This window comes from Dipodomys merriami, unplaced genomic scaffold (assembly GCF_024711535.1).
Source record: "Dipodomys merriami isolate MVZ:Mamm:240054 unplaced genomic scaffold, mDipMer1.0.p SCAF_70, whole genome shotgun sequence".
In the NCBI taxonomy this organism is placed as follows: Eukaryota; Metazoa; Chordata; class Mammalia; order Rodentia; family Heteromyidae; genus Dipodomys; species Dipodomys merriami.
The window spans coordinates 7,116,673-7,137,703 of record NW_027206291.1 but is presented as its reverse complement, the minus strand read 5'-3'; the positions used below and the strand labels follow the sequence as shown (position 1 = coordinate 7,137,703).

General features: G+C 41.4%; 1 protein-coding gene and 1 non-coding gene across 2 annotated transcripts in view; one reads left to right on the top strand and one right to left on the bottom strand.

The window, feature by feature from the left end:
- LOC138817647 (gamma-tubulin complex component 3) overlaps positions 1 to 21,031 on the bottom strand; it is a 63,715-nt gene that overhangs the window by 35,980 nt on the left and 6,704 nt on the right. The window contains exons 2-10 of the mRNA XM_070008149.1: positions 18,271 to 18,378; positions 14,141 to 14,208; positions 12,224 to 12,301; positions 10,017 to 10,234; positions 7,580 to 7,752; positions 5,309 to 5,427; positions 4,636 to 4,761; positions 401 to 469; positions 9 to 141 (exon numbers count right to left, since the gene is read on the bottom strand). Of these exons, the coding sequence (XP_069864250.1) occupies positions 9 to 141; positions 401 to 469; positions 4,636 to 4,761; positions 5,309 to 5,427; positions 7,580 to 7,752; positions 10,017 to 10,234; positions 12,224 to 12,301; positions 14,141 to 14,208; positions 18,271 to 18,378 (1,092 nt within the window). The remainder of the gene's footprint in view (positions 1 to 8; positions 142 to 400; positions 470 to 4,635; positions 4,762 to 5,308; positions 5,428 to 7,579; positions 7,753 to 10,016; positions 10,235 to 12,223; positions 12,302 to 14,140; positions 14,209 to 18,270; positions 18,379 to 21,031) is intronic.
- Positions 20,391 to 20,463, top strand: Trnap-agg (transfer RNA proline (anticodon AGG)). The gene has a single exon. It is a non-coding gene; the product is annotated as a tRNA-Pro (tRNA).

The following is a 21,031-nucleotide window of genomic DNA, read 5'->3' as shown; positions in this document are numbered from 1 at the left end:
AAAAAGACCTTGGCAATAATCCACCAGGGCTGCAAGAGTCTTCAGTCTTATTTTCGGATCATACGTCCAAACCAAGAGGCGTCGCAGCGTGAGGCTACTCTCAAGTCCCAAATTCACACCCTGATCATCCTCAAGCTGTAGCTGGAAAACAACATGGAAGGTTCAAGTACAAATACCCAAGCACATGAGCTCACATCTTAATCCATACAGAGTAAACAGTAGGAAAAACAGTGCTTTCAAGCTTCAAATGGCTAAGATAATATAAACCTGTTATTATTGGGACCTCACAAACAGTATTATGAAAATGATTCCTAGTTTTTCTAAGTAGTACATGAAGCTACTTACAAGATTCTATATAGTAACAATTATCTAACTCGTCAATTAAAAACAAAGCATTTACCTGGGAATGCAGAACAGACAGTAGTCGATAGTATTCTGTGAGCTCTTGATGGAGGGCAGCACAAAAGCTCTACATGGAAAAAATATAGAACAGTAAATCACAACCCATTCATGAAAATTGGCCAATTCTATGAAAACAGGGTTTCAAATGAAGTCCGAGTAGAGTTCAGCATAATTCTGCTTCTGTTTTAACACTGTAAATTTACATTTTGTAAACATTAGGTAAGTCTTATTGCTTAGTACAAAAAGAATGAACTTTGCAGAAGGAAAACGAAGAAATTATAGTATAGGTCTCATGAAGCTAAATGTGCACCACGTTGGTGAATAATCCTTAAGGTTATGGCCTTTTAAATTCTTATAGTTAAAACTTTTTGTAATGTCCTTAATTGACAAAATTTAAAAATTGGCAACTAAATACCAGTTTGTACTATGTTTTCCCAGCCACAGAATTTTAAATTTCTGTCTGAAATAATGTCAAGGGACCCAAATATAAGGCCAAGAACTCCACATAGACTTCTGTAATAAGGGAGATCTTTGTGGCATGAGCTCAAGGCTATAAATGGAGCACACACAGTGGAAGGTCTGTTTTGCAGACACAGCTTGCAAAGAATAAAGACCACACACTTGAATGTACAACCATATAAAATACAAGTTTATTTTACTGTATTTATGTTTTGTAGATTAGGACTATATGAACATTTCCATTCTTTTCACTAGAAAAGTATCAACTTTCTCAACATAAAGCAATATTTCAAAAGTAAGATTTTCAGGATGAAATGTTCCAGTTGAGAATCTGACAGACCTTAGGGTGGGATACTGGGGTCTCGGTGAGGGCCAACCCCTGCCATCATTTTTGTTTGTTTTGTTTGTTTGTTTTGGTCAGCCCGTGGGGCTTGAACTCTGGGCCTGGGCGCTGCCCTCAGCTCTTCAGCTCAAGGCAAGTGCTCTACCACTTGAGCCACAGTGCCACTTCCAGTTTTCTGTGTGGTTTATTAGAGATGAGTCTCCAGACTTCCCTGCCCGGGCTGGCTTTGAACTACAATCCTCAGATCTCAGCCTCCTGCGTGGCCAGGATTACAGGCATGAGCTGCCAGCATCTGGCTACCGTTGCCATCTTGAACCTTGTGGTTTTGTTCCTTTGAGAGAACAGACTGGATTTTATGTAAGGGATATACTTGGCCCAGGGTGGCACCAAGGTGCTTATTAAACAGTAGGTCAGTTTCTTGAAGTAATGTTCTCATAGAGGCAATGTCAAATTTGATCAGATGTGTCATCCCTTTTTAAAAAAGCCTTGATGGCTGGCAAACACCCACGAACACATACAAATCTAAAACAAAAAAATTACAGAAAAATTATGAACGTGGAGGTGTGGTCTTGAGTAGAAAATCCAAGCCAGAGCTCAAGGCTCAGAACTCAAACCTGTGTCAGCACAGGAAAAAAAAGCTCATTATGTCAAGTTATCAGCTGCTGATTCTCAAAGATGAACAGAAATACATACACTAACTTATATAAGCTATTCACACACAAACAGCAGTTTCTGTAAGAGCATTTCAGGATTATCTGCACTATTACAGCAGAGCAGTTCCAACTCAGATTACAGAAGCACTACTAAGATCCACCCTTAAGAGACAGAATCTTTCTTTGGCATGTCTACAACCACTACACTGCTAAAGCTGTAAAGGGGTTTCAGGTAGTAACTATTCCAGAACAAGAGGCATAAACCAACCTCCTTACCTCCTGCAGCTGGGACATATGACCATCCAACAAGAACATGCAACAATTCAAATCAGCTGAGTCACTGGGCACCAGTGGCTTACGCATGAAATTCTACCTACTCTGAAGGCTGGGTTCTGAGGATTTGGGTTCAAAGCCAGTCCAGACAGGGAAGTCTGTGAAACTCTTATCTCCAATTAACCACCAGAAAGCCAGACATGGAGCTGTGATAGTAGTAGTGCACTAGCCTGGAGCAAAAAAGCTCAGGCACATTTCCCAGGCTTGCTGGTGGACAGCAATGACCTGACTAGCAGGAAACGAGAATGAAAGGGAGAGAGCTACACAACAGGAGTCACAGGCCTCCAGTCCCTTACCTGCTGCCCAATAGTCTGGGCAAATGGATCCAAAACTTTGATGTTCAATTTTTTTCATTTGCAAAGTGGTGGTAATTGATATATATCCTGTTAATTTTTTGAGGACTATTATAACAATTCTCAAGATGAGGAAAGATGCTTTAAAATCCAGTACTATAAAATTCTGTACAATAATACTACAGTGATTATTAATTAGCAGGAACATATCTATATAATTAGACAGCTGGCAAACATCCAGAGCATATAAGGAGCACCCACACAAATAATTTGATTTAAAGAGGACAACAGATTTAATTATAGATTTCATAAAAGAAGTACCAATTGCCAACAGGTTTGTGGAAAATACTCAACATCATCAGGGAAATACAAATAAAAGGCAAAATGAGATATTGCCTCACTCCAGTCAGAACAGCTATTATCAAAGAGACTAAAGCAAATGCTGTTGAAGATGTAGAAAAAGGGGAATCCTTGCACACTGTTGGTGGGAATGTAAATAAGATTGGCCATTATGAAAAGTAGTATGGAGGGTCCTCAAGCAATTGAAAGTAGATCTATCACATGATCTAGCAACCCCACTTTTATGTATATGTCCAAAAGAAATCAGTATGTAAACAGGCATCTGTGCTCCTGTGTTTAGCCAAGAAATGGAAACAATGAATAAAGATGTGGTACAGCTGCTCACGCCTGTAATCCTAGCTATTCAGGAGGCTGAGATCTGAGGACTGCGGTTCAAAGCCGGCTCTGGCAGGTAAGTCCATGAGATTCTCATCTTCAATAAACCACTAGAGAACCAGAAGTGGCACTGTGGCTCAACTGGTAGAGTGCTCGCCTTGAGCTGAAGAGCTGAGGGACAGCACCCAGGCCCAGAGTTCAAGTCCCATGACTGGCAAAAAATTAAAAAAAAATTAAAAAGATGTGGTGCATACACACCATGGAATACTCAACTACAGAAGAAATGAAATACGGTCAAGTCATGTGGGACAAGGTGGATGCAAATGGAGGTGGCAGATAAAAATACACCATAAGCCACACAATACTGTATTATCTCACTCATATATGGAATATAAAAAGCAGCTCTCATAGAAGTTGAGAATAAAACAGTAATTACTAAAGGCTAAAGAACTGGGAGGGAGCAGGGCTCTACAATAGTAAAATGGAAAAAAGCTGCACATTATCTGCAAATACACATTTTAAAAAGTAGTATCCACCAGGCGCCAGTGGCTCACACCCGTAATCCTAACTACTCAGGAAGCTGAGATCTGAGGATCACGGTTCCCAAGTCAGCCTAGGCAGGAAAGGCCATGAGACTCTATCTCCAATTAACCACCTAAAAACCAGAAGTGGATCTGTGGCTCAAAGTGGTAGAGATCTATCCTTGAGCAAAAGAGCTCAGGGACAGTGCCCAGACCGGAGTTCATCTCCCATGATGGACCAAAAAAAAAAAAAGGTATCCTAGGCACTGCTGCAAAGACTGAAAAAGGTGAGTCCCCATGTCTGTCTCAGGTGGTGTGGTGACAGGGGCAGGGAAGATCTCCATGGACCAGTTCCAACCTCTCCAGAATCCTGTTCCTTTAGCTCCAAGAGCCTCCAATAGCTCTTATCCACCTGTAGTGTCTATCTTCCCAAGCAGACCCTCCCCCACACCTATAGCAATTCATAGCACAGCTTTCTTTAAAAACAGATGCCCTAGTGGTACTAGACACTATGTTGAAAATAAACTATACAATTGTGGGTGGGGTAGATGGGAAAAACAGAGAAAGGAAAGGAGTGACACTGTCCAAAAAGAAATGCCCTCATTACCTCTGTACTCTGACTCCTCTGTACATTATCTTTATAATACCAAAAAAAAGTTTCTTTAAAAGCTTCCCTGAGGGCTGGGAAGGTGGCTCAGTGGTAGATTGCTTGCCTTGCATGCATGAGGCTCCGGGTTGGATTCCTCAGCACCACATAAGCAGAAACAGCCAGAAGTGGTGTTGTGGCTCAAGGGGTAGAACCCTAGCCTTGAGCTGATGAGCTGAGAGGCATGGCTAGGCCCAGAGTTCAGACCCGCACAACCGATCAAAACAAAAAAAGCTTCCCTGAAAGGAATTTTCACAGTAAGATCTTAAAATAAGATAAGCATTTCCTAAGCCAAGAGTAACGAACATACCTGACCTACAAGTCCAAATGAACGATCCAGACTCCTCTGGTCAGTGTATTTTCTGATTTTATTATGCAACCAACCCAGCTCAGAAAGTCTGATTGCTGTGTCCCTTACAGACTTATTTAGGTTTGCCTAGAAAGTAAGTCATCAAAAGTCAAAAGTTAAAACATGAATACTAAAACATTTATTTTTCTCATACACTTGTTCTTTTAATATTGTAATTCTTAGAATCTGACAGAGAAAATTAAAAGCACCATCATGAAAGCGAAGGGACGTACACAGGCAGCAGGAGAGGGCACATGGTGAGGGCACACTGAGCTAAGCCACATCTCCCGTGGAGTCCCTGCCTCTTACCTGGAACAATCCTCAGTGGCACAGTCTGACATCAGTCCACTGAGAAAGGGCCAAGGAACATTGTAAACTACCCACAAAGCAGGACTGTGCAAAGACAGGTTCTAGAGGAAAACTAAAGCAGGAAACTTCTAATTCCACATCTATGCGGCACTTAACACCAGTCATGGAAGACAGGGAAAAAAAGCCAGATTTGACTGTGCAACATCCCTGGTATACCCAAATTTGTGAAGTCCCAGGAATACCTAGTAAGCTAATAGCCCACTGTATGAACTTCTTCAGTTTTAGTCTTCTTGAACATTTTAAATGAGATTTTCAATCACTGTACCTTTCCTTCCACTTTGTAGCAATCTTCAGAGCTGCTCATTTTAATATGTTTGCCATCTATCCCCTGGAAGACGTATAGAAGATCCCTCACAAGGGCTGCTTCAGTAATTTCTGTAATACCTATAAAATTATTTTTAAGTCAGCAATCGCTAAATAACACACTTAAAGATAAAGTAAGTTTATGACATAATTAGCTGAGGTTTATACATTTCTCACCAAGACATCTGCAAGCTTAAGAGGAAAAAGAGGTGTGAGGCTAGAGAGAAATAGGGACTTTCTGAAAGGTGGTGGGGCTTTATTATACAATGTCTCCACTAGAGATCTCTTTATAGGTGGCCCCACCTATGCACCTCAGAACACCACCACACATCACTTCAGGAATGATTACATAACAGTCATGTCCACAGACTAGGGTACTGCACAGCCAGTACACTGAAAGGCCCACCAAGAAGGGACCTCACAGCACAGAACACATGGCCAACATGTCCACAATGCCTCTGAACAACAGCTAAGTCAGAATTTGAGTGCTGGCCCAAAACAAGGCCAACAAAACGAGAGGCAACGCCTGGAAATCTGAGACATCCGTGGAAGAAAGAGGACCTGAAGGCGACAGAGGGAGTCTGTAATTCCAGAGCGCTGCACAGAGCCAAACACAGGTGTGCATTTCACAGTCATGGGCAGACACAATACAAACACTACCATTCCAATCTCACCATGACCCTTGCCTGTTTCTACCTGTGATTCTGACAACTACAGAGAGAAGCTGAACTACACAGCTATAAGCTGAGTGTACTTCTGTCTGCTTGCTCTGTACACGTGACACCTCTGCCAGCAGGTGGAGAAAACTGGACCGGCTTAATGTCCCATCCAGGGACATCCTGAAGTCTACTTCAACAGTGACAGTACACCCAGATGTCTCATGATAGTGTTACCACCATTATGTTTACCTAACTGCTTACTTTTAACCTACTTGTGTCCTTATAGTTAAAATGTTTCCTGTGAAATCATGATACGTGAAATAAGACAGGCTCAGAGAGACAAACAGCTCATGTTTTCTCTCATCTGAGGAAGCTAGATTGAAAGTACAACTCAGCATGATAACATATACAGGCCTCTATGCATTTACATACAAACTGGCTAAAGGAGGGTATACTTACAGGAGGAATACAAAGGCATAACTCCTCTCAACAACTAAAGTACTGGTTGTCAAAAGGAATATCGGGAAATGGAAACATGTTTATCTCAAAGGGGGAACAACAGGGGAATGCACAGGAGTGGAGGGAGGGAGGGAGAATAAATGTAGTTATTTTATTAATGAACTACATAACTTGTGAGAAGGAAGGGGAGAGGAGAAATGGAGAAAATAAAGGGGTGATATTGTCCAAGTAGCAGTGTACTCACAACCTAACTTAGAATTGTAACCTCTGTATAACTTAATAGTTTAAAAAAAATTTATTGCTTCTTGTAAGCAACATATAACATCAGAATAGAAACTTGAAATTAAATGTTTATACATCTAGTGGAATTACTAATCCATCTCAGTTAAAGCAGCTTATTGCTGTGCTTCCCATCTATCCCACTGCTCTTTCATCCTTATCTTTTTCTGCTTCTTTTGGATTAATTAAGGTATAACTTGCTCTGAGACAGTGGCTGGGGCTCAGAAGGAAAGGACAGCTCTTTGATTTGTTGAAGACACAGGTGTGCTATGTCCAGAGTGCCTGGCCTCCCTAAGACAGTGTGGATTCACAGGAGTGTTGCATGTATGCAGCTCAGGGAACAGCAGAGCTGGGTGCACACAGGACCTGCTGCACTGTTGAGGGCTCCAGGGTGTCCTCACAGTTCCAAAATGCAGGACTCCTGCATTCTACCAAGGCTAGACAAGACCTGCCTCAGACCTGCCTCAGGGTTAGCACGAAGTGAACCTGGCCATCAGTAAAGGCTGCTCTGAGTCTACAACACACATTTAAACACTCATGTTTCTAGATGTTCAAGAAAGACACTCAACTTCCTCTGGGAAGTAAGACCAGAGAGAACTGTGGCAGAAGGGAGAGAACTATGAAGAGCAGACCACAAGCACAGCCAGCCAAAAGTGGAGAGCACCAGAATGAACAAGCCAGATGGACAAAGTGATTCTCCACCCCTCCAAGACATTTGGCCATAAGGAGACATAAGGAGACCCTGGAATGAGGAATCTTCAAAAGTGGATGTGCTAGACCAGAACTTTTTAGTAAGGGCAAAATGAATCCTGACTGCTCAAAAACAACTTACTTACCACTCGCGTCCCCATCTCTCCTTGACCTTGGTGTGTTTCGAGAAAGAGAGTTTGGGATACCCTTTGAGGTAGGGGTTTGTGAAGAAGGCTGATTTGTATTTATAGTCCATGCAAGACGTGACCCCAACTGCTGCCGAAGGCAATCCCCAACTCCTGGAGCTTGATGAGACTGTCTAGAGAAAGAAACATTTATGTCTTCAAATAACTAGACTGTTTCTCAAAGACACAAAACTATCCCTGGAAATTTTATTCATGGTCTTACACTAAATTTCTGTAATTTATATATCTGAGAGGTGATACCAGAATTTTACCCAGGTGGATAGCCAGAACAATCAGCCCCAGGTTCATTACACTGTCTAGACTAGTAAGAATCGTGGCCCAGGAAGTGGCGCTGAGGCTCAAGTGGTACAGCCCTCGCCTGGAGCTGAAGAGCTGAGGGATAACGCCCAAGCCCAGAGTTCAAGCCCCATGACTGACAAAAAAAAAAAAAAGAATAGTGGCCCAGAATGCAAACCCACACCATGGTGCACCCCCATTCTACAGTCCTACCCACCCGCCTTCCCTATTTGACTTTACAAATAATAGCATACATTACCCACATATAACACCTTGAGAATCTCTACTAATTTTAACTTAAAAGTCACTACCTCTCTAAAAAAAAAAAAAAAAAGTCACTACCTCTCATTCAGCCAATACTTGCTGAGCAGAGGAGTTTAAATGTCTAGCACTGATCCATCTGCCTACCCCCATTCCCCTCCTGTCCTCAGGCTGACTCACTGTGATTTCAAGATCTGGAATTTCAATTACTCTGAAAAATGCATAAACACATAACATGGAAGGCAAATATACATCACATGTTCAGACAGTTTTTAGAAATTTTGAGAATCTGTTACAACTACATTTGAAATCTGATTCTGAAGCTGAAATGGAAACAGGTTTTTTTTCTACATTGTCTTTGTTTTCTTTTTGTTTATTTATGTCTTTGGAAGAATAACGAAGGGCATGAAAATGGAGGGACAAAGGGTGAACAAATGCAGCAGGTGTACTCACTAGATACTATGTTGAAAATGAATTATATAACTTGTGGGTGGAGATGGGAGGGAAAAACTGGGAGAAACCTAGGGAAGGGATGACAGTGTCAAAAAGAAATGTACACATTGCCTAGTTTGTATAACTGTAACCCCTCTGTACATCAGCTAAATAAAAATGAAAATATTCTGAAGCTGATTTTCAATAATGTTATGTTTGGACAAGTGTAACAAAAATATCACTACTGGGACAGCAAAACAAAAAATGAAACTGTGGACTACACCTGCCTCAGGCACCAAAGTTCCTATTCAGAACCAGTATATAGGTGGTAGACCATAAACAACCCACTCTTGTAGCAGGACAGGAGGAAGCTGACATAGTTGTGTTCTATTTGAACCTCATTGAGACAAAGCCAGTAACATCAGTCACTAAAACTGTTCACTTGGAAATAGTTGTAAATTTAAAAGGCTGGCTGGGCACCAGTGGCTTATGTCTATAATCCTAGCATCACAGTTCAAAACCAACTTGGGTAGGAAAGTCCATGAGACTCTTCTATCTCCAACTAACCACCAGAAACTTGAAGTGGAGCTGTGGCTCAAAATGAAAGAGCACTAGCTTTGAGCAAAAGAGCGTGGGGGCAGCACCAAGGCCTTGAGGTTCAAGACCCATGACCAACCAAAAAAAAGAAGCTGATTCATTTCAAAGTTCTACACAAATTTGTCATACCATGATAACAACCACTCCCAATTCCAAGATACAGAAAACAATGTCAGCTTGCTCATTCAGCTGTTAAGAGTTTTAAATTATGTCAAATGCTATTTTGTAATGCATTAAATGCTCTTTACAGAACACAAACCCACCCAATCTATACATAATGCATAGTCCTATTCTAATACCCTGAACATAACTTTAAAACTCACAAACTGATTTATCATTCTACTCTGCTCAGATGGAAAATACCACATACTGATCCTGATTCCCCAATTGCTTTGTGATCATCTGCTGTACTGTGATTTCCAGGATTGAACAATGGCAAAAAGCAATCACTTGAGGTTCTAAGGTCCAATGACAATGGCATCCGATCTATTCTCAACCATAAAGTCTGTACTTCCTCCAAACATAATTAGACTAGACAGCATGTTAAGCCACAAGGACTGTCAAGTCTCTGCTGTGTCTTCCTGGGTCCTGTAATCTTCATTCATGTGTATGAATAAAGCAAAATTATCAACCCCATTACGTATTCAAGATGAACAGCTTAGACCAGGTAAGACATAGCCTAGATACAGGTAAGACATAGCCTAGACACACGTGGTCCATGTCGTCCTCCACAGCCTAGCTAGTTTAACATGACACAGCTGGTTGTCTCTAGTTCTACCATGGCAAGAGTGATTGTGTGAGTTGGCATTACCCTGGGAGAAAAGGCTGGGGTGCGGGTGTAGGACCACTGGGGCCACACATGCTGATGCTGCTGATGCCACTGCTGCCCAAGCTGCCAGCACTCTGCGCTGCCTGGGTGCTTCGGTCCTGGTAATTCAGGGGGAGGGTCTGAGGCCTAGCATAGTAGTAGGGAGTTGAATGGGCATCTCTTGGTAATGGTTGAGCAAACAACGAAGCATAGCTAGACACCTGAAATGAAAGGGCATTAAGACGCAGAGATAAGAGATTACAAGAGAAGTTTACAAGAACTTATATTACTCTTCTCCTGCTACTACTGGAATTAAATTCAGATTTCAAACTGACTACACAATAACTTAGTGGAGAGACTTTTGAAATGTCAGAATTAACAAAGTTTTCTGAACCGCAATAACTACTAGTTCTGACAGCTGAACATTTTATTTATTTTGTATCCCAAAAAACTCATATGGTATTTTTAATACTTATTTTTATTAAGTAGTTGTACAAAAGGTTTCACCCCCAGAAGTTAGGTTACATGAAACTTATAAAAGGAGCACTATTAAATAAATCAGAGAAGCTCAATGTTCAGATCGAGGCTTCCGAGAGAAATACAATTAACTCTTCCACCTATTGGCTTTTTTGCAATCAAATGTCTGCAACAGAATACTTTATGCACCAGATCCAAGGCAGGGGGCAGAGGGCAGGCTGTGATCCCCAATACTTCACTGAACAAAACAGACCTCTGCAACCCCAAGAATGGCACACCCCAAAGTCTCTAATAAGAATAAATCTTTTAGAGGGAAAAAGAAAGATGGAGCGTAAATCATTTCAAAATACAGTGTAACTATGTATGAAGAGAGCTTAGGAAATGTCAATGAAAGCAGTGAACTAACAGGGAGCTGGAGAAGCATAAAAGAGAAAGTAACAGAGTTATTCTGAGCAAAGCATAGTATGTACATCTGAAATACCACAATAATACTCTCGCAATTAATATATTCTTAAAATAAAGGATGAGTTGGAAGCTGGTGGCTCACACCTGTAATCCCAGCTACACAGGAGGCTGAGGTCTAAGGGTTGTGGTTTTCAAAGGCTGCAATCTGAGGCTGTGGTCCAGCCAGAGCAAGAAAGTTGGTGAGACTCTTATCACCAAGTAACCACTCAAAAACCAGAGCAGAGCTGTGGCTCAGAGGATGAAGCATCAGCCTTAAGCAAAAAAAAGCTAAGGGACAGCACTCAGGCCCTGGGTTCAAGCTCCAGTATCCATACATACATTTCTTAAAAAGGATACAGAGTAAGACAGGTTGAGATGTAGAGGTGGGCACCAAGGGAAGGGAATGAATGAGGATGAACTGGTCAGTGTAGTTTATTTGAACATATGAAAACAGAACAGTGAAACTACAAGAATTACTCTACAAAATGAGAGTGGGGTAGGGAAGAATGATGGAGGGGCTACTCAGTATGGGTATGAATGTCACAATGAAACCTTCTTATTCAACTGCTGTACACTAATAAAAATTTTAAAAATATCAAATCTTTTACATCATTCTATTTTTTTCAATAACAGTACTATCTCCCCTGAAAACATTCTTAGAACTTCCCAAACACTATGATTAGAGAAATATCATGGATCACTATCTTTATTAATGTCTCCTGTAAGCCACACATCACCACCATGGCAATCACCACTCATTAATGAGTTTTCCTCATCTGAAAGCACAAAAAAATCCCACAGACTCCCAGTTACTCCTTTTAAAGCACAAGTTCTTAAACAGACAATTTAAGCTCAATATTTTATCAGAATTTAACATAAGAAACACTCCTTCAAGAAAGTGTACACTAAAAATGTCCCCCAAAAAAGCTGTAGTTTACAACTGTAATCCTAGCACAGGAGGCTGAGATCTTAGGATTGTAGCTCGAAACCAACTCAGGCAGAAAAGTCCATGAGACTCTTGTGAGACTCTTATCTCCAATTAACTAACTGTAAGAAAAATAGAAGTGGTGCTCTGGCTCAAACAGGTAGAGCACAAACAAACCTTGAGCGGAGAGCTTAGGGACAGCACCCAGGCCCTAAGTTTAAAGCCCCACAAACAAAAAATAAATAGACTTTCCATGACAAGGTTTTTGCTTTTCTTCCATTACATTCTTACCTACAGGGTGACTGCTACTGAAATTCAATATGAACATCCCAACAGAACCACGATGTGCCGTAGAGTAACTTACCTTGCTCGCTTGCTTGCGAGGATCCTCACTAAGGTTCAACAAGAGGTAGAGTACTGACCAAGTATTTTTCAAAACTCCCTGTTTAGAAAAAAAAAAACATTGTAAGTACTACTTCATACAAAATTTCATTTTCTTCTCTCCTAAATTATACTCATTCCCAAAGTAGAAATGAATTTTTTTTTTACATGTGTGTGTACCGTCCTGGGATTTGAACTCAGTGCTGTCTCTAAACTGTTTTGCTCAAGGCCAGCACTCTACCACTTGAGCTATGGCTCCATTTCTGGCTTTTTTGGTGATTCCTGCCTGGGTGGAGCTTGAACTTCGACCTTCAGATCTCACACTCAATTACAGACCTAAACCACCAGTGCCCCCGCTGAAATGAATTTTTAAATTCACCTGGTATCATTAAATCTGTGTTCATTAAACACATAATTAGCACTACCCAACTAAAGGCTTACGGAGATGATGCTCTGTAATCACCACTGCACCGGCCTAGAAAGATGCTCCAAAGTCTACAATAACAAATATTTCACATTTTTAAAAAAAAATTTTATCGATATTGATATCATTCTATTTTTTTCAATAATAGTATTATCTCCCCTGAAAACATTCTTGCCACATAAAGAGGTTACATTTATCTAAGTCAGGTAATGAATACCTTTTTTGGACAATGTCCCCCCCTTCCCTCAACATTATCCAATTTTTTTTTTTTAATTTTTTGGTCAATTATGGGGCTTGAACTCTGGGCTTGGGCGCTATCCCTCAGCTCTTCAGCTCAAGACGAGCGCTCTACCACTTGAGCCACAGTGCCACTTTCAGTTTTCTAGTGGTTTATTGGAGATAAGAGTCTCACAGACTTTCCTTGCCTGGGCGGGCTTTAAACCGTGATTCTCAGATCTCAGCCTCCTGAGTAGCTAGGATTACAGGCGTGAGCCACCAGTACCCAGATTACCCAATTTTTAATAACACTGTTACATTTAAAAATATTTTTAGAATTTCCCAAACACAGGAAGGAGAGAAACATCATCATAAAATATGTACCTCTTCCTCCTTTATTAATATCCCATTGGAACACAAAACAGAAGAATATAAAAAGGAATTTGAAGCACTGAGCTTCAGGGTAGGGGCCCTCCTTCCTTCCCGCCCTCTCCCTCCCAGGCCTCCACATACAGTCACCACAGATGTCACAGACTCCAGCCATCTATCCCACCATCAATCAGCATGTGCTACCTCACTTCACCAGGCAGCAGATTCTGTGTGTACAGCCTTACCTTTGGGCTATAAAGGCTAAAATATATAAATACCTTTTCCAAAAACAAAATTACTGGATGTGTAAGAAACACCTTAAAAAGATGCTTGTGGTGAGCCCATAAGTTAACTAAAAACTGTTCAGCCCCTCACTTTGTATTTCTGTTCTTTCATATGAGGTGTTCTCTGCTGCAATCACTTTACAACTACCTCCGACTCCAGGAAAAACAAGATTCACCAATCAGGATCTTGTCACAGAAGGCAACCTTCCCTTCAAACAAGTAATGTCATTTCATCATCTGACAGAGAACAGCCAAAATGCAGGAGACCACTCCCCAGCTTACTTAGCCCCATTCTGTTCCAGTGGTAAAGTGGTAACAACATCTCTGAATTCCTCCAGAGAGACTCAAGTGATGATGAACCAAGCCATAGTGTGAACTATGCATACATATCTTCTCATCCTCTGCCCCTAATTCTTCCCCTGCTAAAACTTAATTCTGTTTGAAAGGAAATACTACCTACAAAAGCCATTAGTGATAAGAAAATAATGTAATGTGATAGTACCAATATAAGTTCAAGTGTTTGCAAACCATCATGAATATCCTTTCCACTCACGTACTATGAACACCCTCTTCACTCATGCACTGACTTCAGAATACCTGCCCATACCTGTGAATGAAGCTTTCTGTGCAGCTCTGAAAATAATGCAGCATCTGCCTCTCTCCTTTGTCGGATAACTGAAAAAATTAGAAAATAAAAATCAACTGTGTTAATCACATATACTGAACATTTTTTTATAAACGTATTTTTTATTGTGAAAATACCGTACAGAGGGGTTACGATTACATGGGCAAGATAATGAGTACATTTCTTATCAAGCATTCTAGCCTCCTTTGTTTCCCCTTCCCATCCCTTCGCATCCTCCCCTCCGTGCCCCCCACCAAAGTTGTAAAGTTCATTTTTCGACATAACGACTTGTACGTCTTATTGTTGCAATGGGTCCTCCTGTATCCCTGTTTTAACAATTTGTTTTTTCCCTTCCCCTCCACATACACCAACATCAAATACAGTGAAAGCAGGGGTTATACTATGGGGAAAGGACATACAAAGCAACAAAGACATAATCTTATAAACTGAACATTTTTTTTTTAATTGTGGGGCTTAAACTCTGGGCCTGAACACTGTCCCTGAGCTCTTCAGCTCAAAGCTAGCATTCTACCACTTGAGCCACAGCACCACTTCTGGTTTTCTGGTGCTTTTTGGAGATAAGAGTCTCACAAACTTTCCTTCCCAGGCTGATTTGAACCATGATCCTCAGCCTCCTTAGTAGGTAAGATTACAGGCATGAGCCACTAGCATCCGGCCTGAAAGTCATTTTTATGATACTGTTTTACATACAATATCATATGGCTCAGAATCCCAAACTTCAGAGTCCCAAGAACCTGACCAGATGTGTCAAGGAGCTCTGAGGTTGGATGGCCCCTCTATGCTCTTTGATATTTGTAACATATGGAAAGTACCAGGCTGGAATCAAAGCATTTTGTAAAAACTGATTATATAATAGAAATGGCAACTACTAATCAAGTTTAAGGCTATCACCAATTTAACTGTCTAATAATAGCTAAACCTAGGAGAGAAATGGGAAATAAGAAAACCTTTGGATTCCAAGGTTCCAAAAGTAGTGTTAACATTTATGATAGTTAATGTTTTCATGAAAATCTACAGTAATGCTTCAGCTTATTAGCTGATTTTCATTTTACTAACAGGAGTCTTCGGAAGATCTAGTTACACTCAGAATTACATGAAAGCAGTGGGAGCAAAAGAGTTCATGCTATGTTCTGCTCCATGACAAAGGAGAAGCTACACCAGACGTGGGTTCAAGAGTGACCAGCACTATGGAGAAAACGGCTGTAGCTGCTAGGAAAGGTGCTGTGTTTAGTTAACCCAGAACAAGCCTGGTGGTGTATGCCTGTAATCTCAGAGCTTGGGAGGGAAGCTAAAGGAAGAGGATCCCAAGTTCTAGTTCCAGGCCAGCCTGGATTACACAGGGTTTCCAGGAATGGGATCCTGCCAGCTAACACTGCTGAAATGAATTACACACAGATTTGCAATTCTACTCTGAACTGTTCTTTCATAGGAAGGAAAAGCTGTCTTCAAAAATGTGTTATACAAAGTGCATCCAATGAAGTGCATTCAGTTAAAATGAAATGCCATATATACATTTAAAATAGAAAGGTGTATTACATAAATAAACCATTGGATAGTCAGTGGTGTTCTTTCTTCAGAATAAATATTTTCCCCAATATATTACAGTCGTTAAGTTTTAAAAAAAAAGCAACACTGATTATTTGTAAGTGATGATTGCAGACTTGAACTGCTAAGCAGAAAGGAAAACCTTGAGTTATAGTGCATCCCAGACACCAGTGAGAAAAAAATAAGGAACAAGTAGATGTGAAATACTGCCAATCCATGTTTGCTTTTGCTGTTTGTTTTGGTATAAAAGGATATTGTCATTTTATATTTGAAGGCAGCCATATAAAATGGAAAATTAGCTTTTTTGTATTATTCCAGAGTGAACTGTTGGAACACAACTAGTGCAAGATGCCAACAACTGTAATCAAACTTCAAATGCCTAAAATCTCATGACATGTGACAGGTCAACATGGCCACCACAGAAGGGGACCTCAGGAATGAGTGAGGGGTGATTGCTAGAGGCAACTAAAAGAGCTACAGAAGACTCGCCCTACAGCAACAATATAAACACAGGAGCCACAGGTGGTATTAAAATGACTTCCTTCTCTATGTCAACAATGAAGCTTCCTATTCTTTAACTCCAAGCTCACACAAACTTTATTATTGACTATTACATGTATTTGCAGAATCATCACAGGCTATGAAAAGCAAAAAGCAAATGTTCTCAAAGAGAATGTTTTGCTTGTACAATACATTAACAGTTGGGTTTCTAGGTATTAACCTAAAATGTAAATCACTTTAGAGTTCAAGAGTAAAAGAACCACGCTCTTAAATCAATCAGACAGACATAGAACAAAAGTAAGCTTTATAGGTTAAAAGAAAGTTATTAAATACTCCATCTTTATATTCCTCTGTATTCTATAATATATTATCTGTCCCATTTATCCACGGGGGACAGGTTCAAGATCTCTATGCAGGAGAGATGATTAAAAGCACAGGATGGTATCAAATCCTGTATCTTTTCATTTAAAGGACACACTTTACAGCTTCTCTCTATCATAGCTGAACTGCCAGAATCAGTACTCTTATGCTTTCAGGTTATTATTAGAAAAAATAAAGTGGCTGGGCATGGTAGTGCACACCTGTAATCTCAGCTACCTGGGAGCTGGAAGGAAGAGTATCATGAAATTTGAGGGTAGCCTGGATAGGTGATCATAAGGAAAACGAGGCTATGTGAACACAAGCGCTGCCCTACTAAACAGCTGATCTGACAAGCAGGAAGGGCAGGCAGGCACTGGACATGCAGATGGGGGATGGTTCTCTGACAAGCAGGAAGGGCAGGCAGGCACTGGACACACAGATGAGGGATGGTTCAGGTTCTTGGTGCAACAGAGTAGGGCAGTACTCAGGCACATAATTTAAAATTTATGATTTGTTTCCTTTGGGATTTTTTTCTTCGGTATTTTCAGAACATGGCTAAACATGAGTAATAGAAACCAAGAAAAGGACACAGCTGACAGGAAGAGCCATGGTCCATGCCTGCTGAGTGACACAAAGACTCTGAGGCAGCAGATGGGTCCCTGCTCAAGCCCTAGATGGGCAAAGACTCTACAGCCTGACCCCACTGTGTTTAGGGCACAACCTCCACAATCAACAGCCATGCCATCTGTTCATGACACAGCTCCAAAACATATCATCAATAAAGACCACGGGCCCTAAGTAGTTTATAATAAACAACTGGTAGGAGATTGTGTCAAGCAAACAACTTCCTACATGTAAGTATGATTGTCAATTTGCTAAAGCACTGGAATCATGGCCAAATCTACTTCCTTGGGCAGTTTAACAGCTAGGCCTCTGAAGGAAAAAGGCTGATTTTCAGGCCAGGCCTCTTTCTAGTCAAGCTGCTCCCATAGCCCAGGAAATGGTCAAGAGTGGAGAACCAGCCTCTAGTATAAACCACCATCCAACCAGAAGCACAGCCTCTTCTGCAGGCTGCCTGCCACTCAGAACTGAGCTTTCACACTGCAGCCAGCGGATGAGCAGCAAGGACAGATCCCATCCATTGAACAACTGACAAAATGAGCGCTAATAAGTAGACAGATCCCATCCAGCCAACCACTGACGAAATGAGCACTACAAAGTAGACAGCCTTCCTCTCCACCACTTAGAGTCACCTAAGAATCAGAATCCTTGCAGTTCTACAGTACCACAAGTCTGAGGGTGACAATGAACAGAAGCAAAGATGGATTCATTCAGAGTTGTCCATTGCTCAGATAGTATTCCAGGTAATCTGGTCAAAAGGCACAAAATAATAAACCCTTCAAATCACAGGGAAGCAGAAAGTTACATCAAGCCATGTTGCCTCCTCCCATACACTAAAACCAAACTGTATTGTTGTAACAGTATTTAAAATCAAATCCTCCAGTGTGCCCAAAAAGTTTTAATTCCAAAACAGAAGTGAGTTGTCCTTATTTTTTAATAATACTTACCTTAAAGTATGTACATTTTAATAATACATACATTAAAATGTTTAGAACTACAGACACTGATACATGCACAAGCATATTCATACGTGTTGTGTCAAGTTTCAGAAGAAAAATACATACGTTCTTTCTTGATTTTTTCAGCTACTAGAAACTCGTCTCTTTCAACAGTTGGGGCAAAGTTGCTGCCAATAACACGCACAGCAAACTGGAACTGCTGCGCTACATCAGCTGAAAGACAAAGGGCAAATTGCAGCCAATCAGATCACATTTCAGGACTCACAGCTTAAGCAACTGGACGCATCAGTTTACCTTCCACTTCCCCCCATTCTGTCTTAACTAACAGCATGGAAAAGCTCTTACGAGATCAAACTAATGGCTAAGTGAATAAACACGAGACAGACAGCAACAGGCCAGTCAGCTGGAAAAATTCTAGAAGACAGAAAACAAACTGGATTGATAATCACTGAAGAAGGAGCAGGAAAAGTCAGACTAGGCATAGGGTATGAGAAGCAAGCCTAGTCAAGACAGCCTTTGAGGAGCTCCCAGGTTAAAACAAAACACCAGAGACATTGGGCAACTGAGAGTCTACATCTTCATCACTAGGTAAAGATGATGACTTATGCACATGTTTGCTCAAAAACACCATTAAACTTGGTTGAGAATGTGGCTTAGTGGTGGAGTGCTTGCCTAGCATGCATGAAGCCCTGAGTTCAATTCCTCAGTACGACATACACAGAAAAGGCCAGAAGTGGCGCTGTGGCTCAAATGGTAGAGCGCCAGCCTTGAGCACAGAGAGGTTCAAAGACAGTGCCCAGGCCCTGAGTTCAAGCTCCAAGAGCGGGGGGGGGGGGGGGGGGGAGGGGGGGGCATTAAATTGCAGAATAAAGCAATTTTTTCAAATAAGACAAACATCTTCAAAGGCAGAAGTAAACCCAGCAAGACTTCCACAAAAGAGTTAGAGGTTGGAAAGCAGACAGATGTGTGGCAACTGACTCCAATGGATAGTGAAACCTGAAAGCTCCAAGTCTACAGGGACAGGAAGGAAAAGGGGTAGTTGGGGATCAAAGGCCAGGAATAAACAGTGCTCTCTGCAGACACCCAGAGAAGGAGGAAAGAGGTACTCTCTTCCTAGGGTATACTGCCATGACAGAAGAGTCCTGGATGCAAGTCTGAAAAACTAACCACAGGCCCCTACCCGAGTGCAGCTTGATGACCATTACTGACCCCTTCATCAGACAGTAAGTAAAATACTGACCTCAGGGAGCACCAGCTCTCTATAGGAGATCAGCCAAGTCCAGCCAAGCCAAGCCAATGGCCAGTGTAAGTTCCTCTATAAGGAAAGCACAGTATCTGTGAAAGCCTGCGCTGGCACAGAGCTTTCAAAGCACAAATATCACCAGACATTTGAGCCCAGCAAGAGAAATAAAAACAGGAAGAAAAAAGAAATTAAAAATGAGAGAAGAACTCTTAAAACAAAAATTAGTAGAGGTGAAATGTAATGTATAAACAGAATAAAAGCTGGATGCTATAAACAGACACATCCAGAGAAGATAAGTTCCTGAATTGTGAAAATATGATAGCAGAATGTGTTCAAGAGCAGAAAACTTGTATTTAAAGTTGAAGAATTAGAAAGGATGAAGGGCAGGTGCGAAGGTGTAAGAGTGGATGCAAAGGTATAAATATGATAAATGCATGTTGCATGCTTGTATGGAAATATCACTGCAAATCCCATTAACATGTACAATATGTGCTAATAATTTTTAAAGAGTCCCTTTAAGTACTACAACAAAAGGTAAAAAGATGGAAATGGAGCCAGTCCAGGTAAGTTGCAAGGTAGGGCCAGGCAGAAGGTGAAAGGAGAAAACTGAAGTGGTATAATTTCCAAGAGGAATCTAGGAAAACAGCATTAAAAAGGGGGGGGGGGGGAGGCGCAATGGCTCACACCTGTAATACTAGCTACTTAGGAGGCTAAATCTGAGGATTGCGGTTCAAAGCCAACCCTGGCAGGAAAGCCCGTGAGACTCTAATCTCCAAGAAACCACCAGAAAACCGAAGTGGCACTGTGGCTTGAGTGGCAGAGCAGTAGCCTTGAGCTGAAGAGCTCAGGGACAGTGCCCAAGCCCAGAGTTCAAGCCTCACGACAACAAAAGAGTGGGGAGGGGACAAAGGTCTCTAGAGTAAAAGAAACCTTAGCAAAAGGAAAGGAAGAGAGGACAGGCAAATTCTCTTACTAGTTATCTGAGGGTATAGCTCAGTGGTAGAACACCTGCCTAGGAAGTAGGAGGCCCTGAGTTCAAACCTCAGTATTGCTCCTTAAAAAAAAAAAATCTGGCCAACTAGTTACCTGGTTTATAGCAGCGGCTTTACTTAGATGGAAGGTCCCACCTCAGAAGGGAGTCTGAATGAAAGCATATCCAGATCTCTCCCCTGCAGGAAATCAGCTGGGGACAGCCATGGGTGGTCAGCAGGCCTGCCTGGCCCTTCTGTGAACTTGAACTGAAGCCTCCAGGGGCAGCCTGGGCCCACCCACTGTGAACAGGCCCTATTCCACCTGCCATCCAAAGGAGCGGATGGGCCATGAGAAGACATCCCGCAGCAGCTACCAACAAGTCTTCATTCGTAAATGGAAATGTGAACTAGGAGGGCAGGCTGAATTCAGTACACTGTCTTCCCACATACACAACTCAAAACTCCTAGAAAGGCCAGAAAATAATTAAGGAAGATACAACCAAAGCCAGAAGACTGGACAGAAAAGGAGAACTCTTGGTGAAACAGAAATTTAAAAAACCTTGAAAGATGGAAAGATGGAATTGACTTTAAAGAAGAATCAACAGAAACTGTCACAGGTGAATAGGGAAAACATGACAGCTAAAATTGCTCA